Genomic DNA, 12,084 nt, shown 5'->3' with positions numbered 1-12,084 from the left:
TTATGTCTGTGTGTGTGTGTGTGTGTGTGTGTGTGTGTGTGTGTGTGTTTTTCTCAAAGGGTTTTCTGACCGCCATGCGCCAGGAGACCACACGGTCCAACCTGTCCAGGGGCTGGGCCTTGGATACCGTCACCCTCAGCAATGATGTCACTAAGATGATGAGGGAGGATGTGTTGGCTCCGCCCCCAGAAGACATGGGCGGAGTCTACATTTATGGCCTCTACCTGGACGGGGCAGGATGGGACCGACGCGGCGGCAGAATCACTGAGGCCTCACCCAAGGTGTGTGTGTGTGTGTGTGTGTGTGTGTGTGTGTGTGTGTGTGTGTGTTTGTGATTTATGTGAAACACTAAGTTGAAGTAATGCGTTAAAAATTTTAAATAATGAAATAAAGCAATTTCAATAAATATAAAAATTCAAATAGAAAAATGAAAATGGTAAAAAAAAAAGGAGTTGAAAAAAAGTAAAAAATCTAAATAAAAGAAAAAAACTAAATGAAGAGAAGAAATGCTTGAATTGGAATAATTGATATATAATAGTGTTATAAACTTCCCATGAGCCTCTCTGCTGTCTCGTCTCAGGTCCTCTTCACTCCCCTCCCCGTTGTCCATGTGTACGCTGTCAGCTCAGCCGGCATGGCCGACAGTAAGCGGCTGCCCGGTGGCGGCGGCGGCGTCAGCCTGTACTCGTGTCCGGTCTACAAGAAGCCGCGTCGGACCGACCTGAACTTCATCTTGTCTCTGCAGCTGAGGAGCGTGCAGCCGGCGGAGCACTGGACGCTACGCGGCGCCGCTCTGCTCTGCGACTGCAAGTGATGCTCTGACTGTGAGTGACGCCATCAAACTTTATTGTTCTGCTGCAGACGACGGTCGTTTAGGCTAGTTAGCATTTAAAGGACTGAACACACGCTTCAGCCAGTCAGCTGCAGATCACACGTTGGCCTTTCCTGCTGATCATTTTCCTCAGTCAGCTCAGAGAAGGTTTGATCTTTAGTTTTACTTTATTTATATGAAACAGTCATCTAATAGAGATGTGAAAATCATGATCGCAGATAAAGAAATAAACAGCAAATAAGACACCAATAAAACATTTCAACAGTAAACAAATGAGCTGCTTTTGTTGTGTTTTCTGAATGGTTTGTAAGAAAGAAATGACTCGTGTGGCACGTGTTTGGTTCTGAGTGTCTTTGTTAGGGTCCTGGTGTTTGTCCAGGCTGTCTTCTGTCGTTGTTCGGGGTCAGTGATCTACAGATTCTCTCGAAGGACGTTTGTATTCACATCCCTCCACCTGCTCAGGCGAGTGATTCAAAAACATGTGCGGTGCCACGTAAATGACAGCACCCGGAGAAGAGTTAGAAATGTGGTGTGATCACAAACGGTTTGTCAAAGAAACCTCACAGCGTAGTTTGTGCAGCAGAGAGCGCTGAGTTTATTTTTCAACTGTGAAACATCACATGGGTAGAAAAATCTAATCACAGCTATAAAATCTACAAAGAAAACACAGACACTCACCTGAAAACAACCGAAAACACATGAAAACACCCCAAAACACCCGAAACATCCAATAACTCTCAAAGTACCTTAAAACACCCGAAAACACCAAAAACACCTCAACACACCTGAAACCTCAACCAAACCTTAACCCGAGTCTGCACCCTAAAGTTTAATGAGTTGCATCGTGGGGACCTGACCTGACCCGAGTCCCCACAACGTGAGGAACACGTGAAACTGACCTCAGGGTCTGGAACATGGAAGTGTGGAGAAAACAGAACGAGATCGCGGTCGTTCGATTCATTTGACTTTCTCTTTAATTCCTTAAAGCCTCGGTTGCAGCGCAGACTTTCAGTGAGGGATGATGATGGTTTGCTGATAAACTAATGAATTCAAACCTTCACCGATCCACAGGTCGATAACACAAAGGTCCAGAAAAGTAAACATATTCAGTCCAAAACATGAAAATAATCCACGGAGGGATGTTTCCTCCGTTCAGATCAGCAGGCGATGAGCTCGTCTTGGTGCTTTCCTCGTTACAACTTCCGGAAATGCGTGCAGAAGGACGCCATCTTGGCTCAAGTCACTCTGGAGTCTCAGGTTTCAACTGATGCCTCATTGACCAAGCGGAGAAGAGTTGAACGGAGGTCCTCCTTTTCTTCTCACATGTGAAGATGAGCCAATCACAGCTGATTTTGAAGATGACTGACGCCTCGCACACACCGATCTGCCTCTTCAGTGGGTTAATTACAGCTCCGCCATCTTAAATCAAGGATTTTCTTACACAGTTTGAAGTGATTAATATCCAATATAAAGATCTATAGCCAAAATATAGGTAGAAATGCTTTAAATATGCGTATAAATGGAAAAACATTAGATTTCATGAATATAGAGATTCATATTCATGTAGATAAATATATAGTACAAGTTTAGTAGTAGTAGTATATCGTGTAGTAGAAGTTTGCTGTATTAATATGATAGATAGCTCGTATATGAAAGTAACCTCTGTGTGTTTTCATTCATCAGGAGAATCCAGTGAAGAAGCTCCTACTCTTCATCAGTTTTTTACAGGCTGAAATTGATTCTCGAAAAACACTGAAGGAATCTGAAATCCTGGTTTCACCATAATTATTGAAGCGCAGACGTCACTTTGGTTACAGAAATGATTCATGTGAACTTTTATTTTCTCAACATGAAAGTCAAACACAAACATCTCTGACGAGCTACGGCCATGCAGTCACTCACTGAAACGCTACAAACACCAAAGATACTGTAAAAATTAAAGTTGACTGAACTCAGAGGGTTTGCTTACAGAGTAAACATCAGCTACAGTGCTGTTACGTCACTGCTGTCGGGTGAAAACCTCATAAGAAAACTGTTTTCGGCTTGATGACGCGCTGTGGGTCACGGTCAGGTGTTCATGTTGATAATTAAACCACAACAGCTTTGACTGGGGAAAGATTCAAAGATGTGGAGGATCTTTGTGAAATCGTCCCAGTCGGTAGTTTGAGACCCCTCCTCCAAAATAAAACTCCTCTGTTTACACATGAAGTGAATTTCCCTCAGAAATCATCAGGATTTCTGATCTTTCTGGTCTATATTTTAGATTCAGAGTGGAACATTTTCACCAGTCGATGCTAAACACTGTTCTGTCATCTCAAACATGTGTAACACTATCACACTGAAGCTTTGTACAGTACACATCTTCAATACTAGTTAATCCATTATTCAGATATTTATTAATCGATCAGTAATTAAAGGCTCGTTAACCATGACCCTGTCTTAGAGGTATTTTACTTATGTAACGATGGAGTAGAATTTCTGAAATGTGCCGTCCTTTTATTTAGGTCCTCGGCTCGTGAACTTCTCAGTGATTTACTGTATTCTATCAAATAGATTTTCAGCTCTTGTTAAATCTGCTCTGATTTGGTGGGAGAGTCAAAGTGGTTCTTCTGTCTCCACACAAACCAGAGGACTTGGCGGTGCTTCCTGCTCCTGGTGACCAGGACCCCATCTGGGATTTGAATTGGGACAGGTCCAAGTGATTCTCTGTACAGACCTGGGTCCGGTATAGGGTCCTGCTGTTTTGCTGCGGCTCTCGGGTCTGTGTGTCAGTAAACATTAAACAGATCCAGACATTTGGACTCGTGCAGACCTCTACAGGAACACAGAGGAGCCTCTTGATTGTTGGCGGCAAACAGAAATTTGTTCTTTGTTTACTGTGAAGTCAAGTTTGTTGAAGTCTCTCCTCAGTGACACAGTTTTTAGCCTTTTAACTTTAATTATTTCACCTATAATGAGTTCAAAACTCTTCAACACTTCTTTATCACGTTCCTGAACCCTGTTACAGCTTCATCATCCAACATTTCAATCTCATCAACATGCAAAAACAGGTGAGCAGCAGTGGTGTGATGACGGGAAACTCTGTCAGCTCTACACTTTGTTCATTTATTTTCCCAAAGTCAGTGTACATTGAACACAAAACAAATGAATTCTAGAAATATTTGCTGATTGGATGATGAACGTCCAGAACAGACGGAACTGCGTATGAAATGTCCTCAGTGGTTTCAGGAATCTGTGTGGTTGTTGTCTTGATGCTCAGTCAGATTCTCTGCTCTCTTCCTTCCCTCCTTCCAGCGTTTGAATAAACATGAATCTTCAGCATTTGCGCTCTTGCAGTTCTGCTTTGGAGCAGCGACCTTAAAACCTTCTCTTTCACTCCCTTCATGTGGCCTCAGTGGTCCAAAAGAAAACGTCCCAGATCTTGTTATTGCCTCGTGGTTTACGATAGCTGCTTCATGTCGTACATTGGCACCTCAGACTCCTCTGCTTTGCCCTCGTTGCCAGCAGCCTTGGCAGCATCTGGGGTGCCCTTGCGGCCTTTGGGAGGCGGGACGGGAACCGCTCCCTCGGTGGTGCCCTCGGCTCCTTCCTGGCCCTCCGCCACAGTCCTCTCCTTCTTCAGGTTGAGCTTGGCGGGAACGCTTTTGGTGATGGTCTCCTTCAGCCTCTCGCCCGACTGCTTCAGCCTCTCGCCGGACTGGCGGATCTTCTCGCGCCTGTCGGCCGTCACGATGCGCTCACTCAACTTGTTGACCTTTGTGCCCAGGTTCTCGCGGGTCTTGCTCATGTTTTCCTTGGAGAAGGTTGCTTTGAAGCTCTCGATGCGCGTCAGCCCAGTCTTCTTCATGCGGCTGGCTGCCGAGGAGTCTGCCTCCTCCACCACCATGTACTCTTCGTCCGACTCTGGAGGGAGCTCAAACTTGTCCGGTTCCACCTCGGCTCTGGCACCGGTGCTGCTGCTGGGTTCTGCTGGCTCATTTCCTGGTGTGATGGCCTTCACCTCTTGGTCACCCTGAGGGAGGAGAACACAGAACAGATTGTGACCCAGGAGAGTGTCATAATTACATTGCTGATAAACCAGACTTTGTGTTTGGATATATATAAGTTTTTCTTCTTATTGAAATGAACAAAGTTTGATAGTTGATGCTGGCTTTAAATTTGTCTCTGGTTCAAGTGTGTCATGTAGACTTTAGCTGTTAGCGTGCAGGCCTTGATCCCGCCTCCATAAATAAACTGCAGCACCTGTTTCTGAAGCTCAGTGCTCGGCTGCAGGAAGCTAAACATATCAACAAGCAGCAGCGTATGGAGCAAAGTGGGATCACTTTCAGCTTCAGGCCACGTCATGGCGAGCATCAGACCCTTACTGAAAGATCAGGTTACACTGAACATAAGGAGCAAAAATGTTCAGGCCGAAGCTGCAGGCTAACCCAGATCCCTGCAGACGTAATGATTCACCGTCAGACAGTCAAACCCATCCATGATGAGTTCCACAAGTAAACACAGAGTTACCCAAAAACTTGTAGAAGCCAAGTAAAAAGTGATGAAAGACCGTTTGACAGCCAATCACAGGGTGCTGTGCATGTGGTATTTCTGGTCCTAAAACTATGACCAGAGTCTGTGAGTAGAGTTTAGGAGAAAGGCAGACTAGAGACGTCCAGTTTAAATCATTGTTCACAATGTTCAGCAGTTTAAAGGGGCATTTTTCTATGTCTGTTTCTCAAGTGAAATGTGACCTTGACAGACACAAAGCTGACTTTGCGAGGCTAAATCTACTGCAGACTGCGTTCAACTTCCTCAAGAACCCCTGAAGGCCCCCAGACACCAGTTTGGACAACACTTGAGCTGGAAAGGACGAGACCAAGTAAAAAGAAGTAAGAAAGCTGTCTGCATTCATTTTTGGTTCTGTCATCTGAGGAATTTGATGTTTTTGAATCAGACTTGGACGATCGAGCTAAATGAGCCTTCATGCTTGTTAGCAAACTAGTGTGCAGCAAGCTAAGGGGATCATCAGGGCCTTTGATTACATGCATCATAGGCACTATATGACACCTGATAGAGGGGCTGACATTTCCAAGGCTTTGACAGAATGCATAACAGTCATAACTGAACTACACAGTAGGAGCAGGAGCATGTAGCAGAGTCTGCTAACAAACTAGACTGAAGCAGAGTTCAGAAATAAACCACCAATTAAAACGTTTGTATTTTGTTTGTTCAATCTGTTTTCACAGGTTTAAAAAACACAATTTATGGTCATTACATGTTGGAATGTGACACAATAACTTGATTCATCACATCACTCCCCCTTAAACAGTTTAACGTGTTAATCAGTGAGCATTAGAGGTGATGATAGACGTATGTTAGAACTTTGGACAGAGCCAGGTCAGCTGTTTCCCTTCCTTTTGGTCTTCATGCTAAGCTAGGCTAACCACACCCTGACTCCTGCTAAAGGTACAATGTGTAACAACTGGCCACCTGGAAAAGGTCACTTGAAACAAATAGGAGGCAGCACATCACCAGCATGTCCACGAACTGCTGCTCACACTCTGCTCCTGGCTGTAGCTATCCTCTGCTGTAACCGTTAGCTAGTTAGCTCACTTAGCTGTGCAACAGTTAGCAGTTGATGGTGATGTGCTGCCTCCAACTTGTTTCGAGTGACCTTTGATAGGTGGCCAAATGTTACACATTGTACCTTTAGCTGGAGTTTGGGGCACCGGGGGGATTGTTGGTGTTTACATCTTGGACAACAGAACTGGGTTCAGCAGCTTCCCAGTGAACATGAGCGGATCAGGACTGAACACAGCCTCCGAGACTGAAGGAGACGATACCAGGGACAATGAAGGCACGGTAGGCTGAGACGGGACAGCCGTGAACCAGAAAGACAAGACTGTTCTGGTGAGTTTTCTTTTGTTTCTGTTGAGTTTGGATCAGTTGTGTTTTACGATGAGTTAATTGCCAATTTACCTTGTCTTTTGAATTCAGACGGTGTACGTGTGTATTTTTCTGTTCAGTAAGGAAAACAGGTGTAAGAATTCTTCATTATCGGACACATATTGTACCTTTAACACACAAACATGAGATTATTATTTATCTGATTGTCTACCTTTGATGGCAGCTTTTGTCCTTTACTATTTCAAAACTCATTTCTGTGACCTGTTATCAAAATCCTGTGGTTCAACGAGCCCGTTGAATTCAAAAAGTTTATCCATTACTTGGGTTTCGCTTTTGATTTTGTTTATGAAACTACAAAGTTATCAGAAATACTGATCAACAAGCCTGAACATCCAACATAATGAGGAAACATAACACAACAAAATACAACACAGAAGTCAAGATTTAAGTTCAAAAGAGCTTCTACTCTGTTAAACTGTGGCCAGGGAGGAGTGAATAGAGGGAAGGTCAAAGGTCATGATCCCATCTCACCCCATGACATCACAGTAATGTGCTGAACTTCCACAGCTTCTGCTCTGGCTGACGGAGAGGATTTCCTCCATCAGTTTAACTAAAATCTCTCAGAACAAATCAAAGAGCGAGCACAGCCTGTTAGCAGCCAAGAAAATGATTTATAACCCTGGTCCAGAAGATCGACGTTAGCTAATCCAGAGAGAGAGGAAGGGTGAGAGAGCAGACAGCTATATAAGGAGATGGTGGAGGTTCAGACTCAGAATAACCTGGTCTGTCAGCACTCAGCTGGCACGGTCACTTACAGTACAGAAACCACGTAGCAGCTCTGCTAACTGCACACACCCGTTAATTTGTTTTATCAGAGGGATAAGAAACAGCTGTTCGTAAAGATGACTTCATCTTTCATTTCATGAAAATCTTTATTTCATGGCAGATTTGCACATTTTTGAAGGGCAGAACAAGCTGTTATATAAAATGCTTTTTCAGGACATGTTCCGTGAAGATTTCCTGTCACTTAAAGCCAAGAAGCGTGTCTTCGTTTGCTTTCATTTCCCAGTGCTGCATTAGAATAGGAACAATGCTAATGCTGCCAGTACTTGACATCAGACGACAGCGTCCACATTGACTTTGTTTGCTGTATTAATCAAACATTCATATCCAGATTATTAATGGTTTTCAGTTTGCTTCTTGCTCTCCGAGGACCAACAAGACCATCCAGTGTCCTCAGCATTGGGTCCATATTGGATGATTCTGCTGGTCGCAACCGTAAGCACGATGATCTTTCCCTAATCTTAACCACGCTGCAGTTATCCTGTGCAGATATTATATAAAGATGAAGAATTTAAAAAATGTCGGCCATTGTAAAACCGTTTTGAGCCAGCCAATCACAGGGTCTCTCTGAGGTTTGATCATGTGACCTCACTGACCGCCCGGCAATCTGACACTGCACAGAGTCCAGATTACAGTAACTGAACCACACCCCACAGAGCACTCTTACTAAGCTAGTCAACATGCTAACTTGCATTTTCATGTATTGTAACTCTTGATGTTAACAGTCTTATATTTAGCATGTTAGCATTCTAATGATATCATAAGATGCGTGCAGTTAGCATGGTGATGGTATGTAGTGCACACACCTGACTGTTCATTGTATTCAGCTTCTTAAGAGTCAAATTTGGCAAATGTCAGCAAAGTTCAATGGCATCAGGTTGCTTAGCCAGAACTAATTCCAAACCCAGCTGAAGAATGAAAGGTAAAAACCAACAGTTCCAGGATGTAAAAATCAAAGAGAAATAGAAGGCAAGAAAAGTTGTTGTAGGACTCAGATTTACGCAGTGAAACCATCACTTAGTCTTCAGCTGCACCTTGTTGGGATCAAATTATTTAGTATTCTGAACTGTAACTAAGAAATAATCATTCACAAATGGTTATTTCTAAGTAAAAGCCCTCTATGAGCTCCAGATCTGTGGCGTAACCTTTCAGTATACTGACGTTTATCCAGGGCTAAAATAACGAGGTCACCATCGCGCTGGCAGCTGCTAACAGTGAAGGCCAAAGAAGTAAAATGAAACTTGTTTTGTGCTTGTTGCTATTTCAACCCCAAGAACAAACTGAGACGTTTGTGAGCTAATGCAGTTCATTAATGTCAGAAGAACTCAGCTCAGTGTCATCTTAAGGCTCATAACAGTCACTTCATGCTGGACTTAAAGTAAAGATCTGTACTCTGCAGATCTCATTTGGTTTTAATATAATGGTCCCGGGAAGTCTGGATCTTAAGTGCATAGAAGTGGACTCAGCAGCGTTTGGCAACATCATACGGAAAAGTTCTTCATGTCTCTGAACAAATGAAACTGATTTGCTGCACTGACGTTTGCTTTCCTAATGCCTTTGGAGGCATCATGCAGCGACATCCCATTTAGTCATTCAAAAAGATTACGAATCTGCTAAGACGAAGAGGAAGGTTTTCAGAACAATTGTACCTGAATAGTAAAAGTTCTCCTGTGTAAGCTGGCGGCTATTTTAGACCTTGTCCAGCTCTATAAAGTAGCTACACCCACCTTTACAGTCATCATCTGTCAAACACCAACTGGCCCCTTTGACTTCTTTAGTCACACAGTTCAGATCGTCTCCTGTTGAAGTGCCCATACCAGGAACAGATCATTATAATTAGAGTTATGATGTTGATGTTGTCCTCATAGTTCTTTGTAAGTGAGACCCATCCAGGGCCATGACTTAGGCTGAGTACAAATTATGATCAGTGCAATCTGGTCAGGTAGGTTAGCTATGTTTTTGGTGGTTTTCATTTTGATATTTAATTTCAGCAAGTTGTGTTCATGTAGGTTTTTAATGGAATCAGTTTCAGATTGGCGTCTTTGATTCCTGACTAGAAATCCTAAGAGTATTAGAAGTATGTTTTACAGTTTATTTGTACATGCAGCTGTACACAGCCTGATGCTCTAAATCATTTCTAGAATAGAATCAACACCCAACTGATTCAAGAGAAATTAGTTTAGCAGTCGAGTCCCAAGAAGCAGTTGGTCCATTTCCAATGTTGGTTGTAAAAGACCAAACATCTGTGAGTCTTACCTGATAAATGACCACCCTGAACTTGTTCTTGGCCAGGAGGTCACCCTGGGTGGCCTCCACCTTCTTCACCCTGATGTTCTGGTTCTCCACACGCACCCTGACGTCCTTGATGTGGCGGCTGACCTTGCGCGTCTTTTCCAGCAGACGGTCGACGGTGGAACTGGTGGTGGCGTGGTCGCTGGTCAGCTTGACGATGTCACCCTGAATGGTCTTCACTGTGTTCTCCAACTCCAGCTGACGCTCCTCCATGCGCTGCTGCGTGGTCTGGACGCTGTCCATGAGGCCCGCCACACGCTCTAGCAATGCCATGATGCTTCCCGCATCATCTCCGCCACCGGTCGGCATGCCCGGTTTGTCTGTCATCCTTGCTTGTTGGTTCACCTGCTTCTGAATTGTCTGCTAGTTGTCTGGTTGATCAGCTGTCAGAGTCCAGTGATCCAAAGGTAAAAAGGATGAAGGGGTGAGGAAGAGCAGGTAGACGAAGAGGAGGGATGAGCTCCAGCAGCAAGATCTGCTGCAATTAACAGCAAAATCTTGGATTTGAAAGTGAAAATCAAAGCCACAAAAAAGATAAGAACGAGTGTTGAGGCATTGGAGGATCCAAAGAAAGAGACGGAGTTTAAGAAGGGAGGAGTGCAGTCCTCCACTGGAAGGAGAAGGAGAGAAGGGAGGAGAACAGGAGTACCGGATCACCCCTCTGAAACTGGAGGTTCACCCTGAAACTGGTTAGATCAACTGACTCCACCCTGCTGGGAGGGCGAGGGAGGGGTGACAGGAGGTAAGAGGAGGGGGAGCGGGTGGAGGAGGAGTGGTGAGCCTAAAAGGAGTGACAGTAAAACAGAGAAGGAGAGGATCAGTGAGTTTTAACAATGTCTAATCAATGTTTGACAGTCGATGCCGTCGTGACGGACTGGAAAAATAAAAACACTCAGTGGAAAAAATCAAATTCCAACTTTATCTTATTCTGATTTGGGATTAAGTTTGACATGTTTGACTTCTGAAGGCCTTGAGAAACATGGAACATCCCATCGATCAGAGAATTTTAACATGAAAATGGATCTTACAGGAATGTGTGCGTTAATGAGTGAGATGGATAAAGAGTGACATGGATGCCGGCTTCTCTCTGTGTTCTCTGCTGCTAAAAATACTGCGAGGGTAAAGTGACTCCCTGCACCTCTTTGGGAGATGAGTGTATTAAAAGGAATGGAAACCCCCTCCCATCTATTCCTCCATCATCCATCTATCAACCATCGCCTTTTCACTTGTTCTGTCTTAATCCCTCCATCCAGGTTTAGACTTTTTTGGCATCCCCAGGCCACCACAAGAACAGCTCGGTTTCCTAAACGAATTCCTCATGCTAACGCTGGCGTCACTGCCATCTTTGTTGGTTACTGAAGCTGGATGGACCGAATTTGGGCAAATGAGGTGGAGCCTTGAAGGAGCTGAAATGGGAGGAGCAAGAGCAACCAGCAAACCTCACTGTGACAGGCTTTCAGTCAACGCAAACACACCTGAAATCAGCTCATTTCACGCTTTAATATCTAATCGCTTGTGTGCTAATTTACATAATGTCCTCATGTCAGTAAAGTAAAATTAGATCTTGAGACCTCAAAAGTAAGTCTGGTCTTCTTTCTGACTCCACACCAACAGATCTGATTCAATATCAAACCTGTAGTCTTCAGCCAACACTGACTCAAGTGACATCACTCGAGGACATTTGTCAGACTTCTCACAGCTCCCTTTGAGCCGTTTAAGACAGCATCTCCACCGTCATGTCCCCCGTTTCTGCTGAACGACTGAAGGTGAGCAGGTGTGAGCTCGGCTTGTGCTTGGATGGGAGACCTGTGGGAAAACTGCTGGACGTGGTGTTGGTTTGCATGTAGGGGGCAGTCTTCCCCCTGGTCCTAATAAAGGGGAGGCTGTGCTGTAGGAGATGCTGTCTTTCAGATGCTGAGGCGTTAAACCGGACTTACTGAGGTCATTAAAGATCAGACCAACTGAGGTTACAGCTGTTTGATTTTAGGTTTTTGTGCAAAGTGATTCGTCCCAGAGGACAAATCACAACAGTTCTTGTTTTATATTTGCAGACGTGGAAAATGATGCTTGGAAAAGGTTTGTGTGCTGGTCTGAAGATCTGGAGGTTTCATCAGGGATCCGTCTGGATACCTTTCAGCTGACAGCTCCTTTGCTTTTGCTCCCAGCAGCAAACTTGTCGTCATCATCATACGAGAGCTGTAGCCAGAGTGTCCTTGAAAGTTCAAAAA

At 44.2% G+C, this 12,084-nt stretch overlaps 3 protein-coding genes across 4 annotated transcripts in view; 1 reads left to right on the top strand and 2 right to left on the bottom strand.

Moving 5' to 3' along the window:
- Nucleotides 1-1,102, top strand: part of dnah5l (dynein, axonemal, heavy chain 5 like) — a 38,596-nt gene extending 37,494 nt beyond the window's left edge. For both annotated transcript variants that reach the window (XM_076761045.1, XM_076761044.1), the window contains 2 exons: nucleotides 60-281; nucleotides 581-1,102. In XM_076761045.1, coding sequence (XP_076617160.1) covers nucleotides 60-281; nucleotides 581-814 — 456 coding nt within the window. In that variant the 3' untranslated portion in view covers nucleotides 815-1,102. The remainder of the gene's footprint in view (nucleotides 1-59; nucleotides 282-580) is intronic.
- The window catches only part of LOC143339681 (NLR family CARD domain-containing protein 3-like), a 371,505-nt gene that overhangs the window by 255,143 nt on the left and 104,278 nt on the right, over nucleotides 1-12,084 (bottom strand). The gene's annotated exons all lie outside the window — the stretch shown is intronic.
- cavin4b (caveolae associated protein 4b) lies at nucleotides 3,912-10,501 on the bottom strand. The gene is made up of 2 exons (XM_076761072.1): nucleotides 9,821-10,501; nucleotides 3,912-4,844 (listed from the first exon to the last, which is right to left on the bottom strand). The coding sequence occupies exons 1-2, from the start codon at nucleotides 10,181-10,183 to the stop codon at nucleotides 4,272-4,274; spliced, it is 936 nt and encodes a 311-aa protein (XP_076617187.1). The 5' UTR covers nucleotides 10,184-10,501; the 3' UTR covers nucleotides 3,912-4,271.

The sequence above is a fragment of the Chaetodon auriga genome, chromosome 21, assembly GCF_051107435.1.
Source record: "Chaetodon auriga isolate fChaAug3 chromosome 21, fChaAug3.hap1, whole genome shotgun sequence".
Classification (NCBI taxonomy): Eukaryota; Metazoa; Chordata; class Actinopteri; order Chaetodontiformes; family Chaetodontidae; genus Chaetodon; species Chaetodon auriga.
This window is presented reverse-complemented; position numbering and strand designations above follow the sequence as displayed.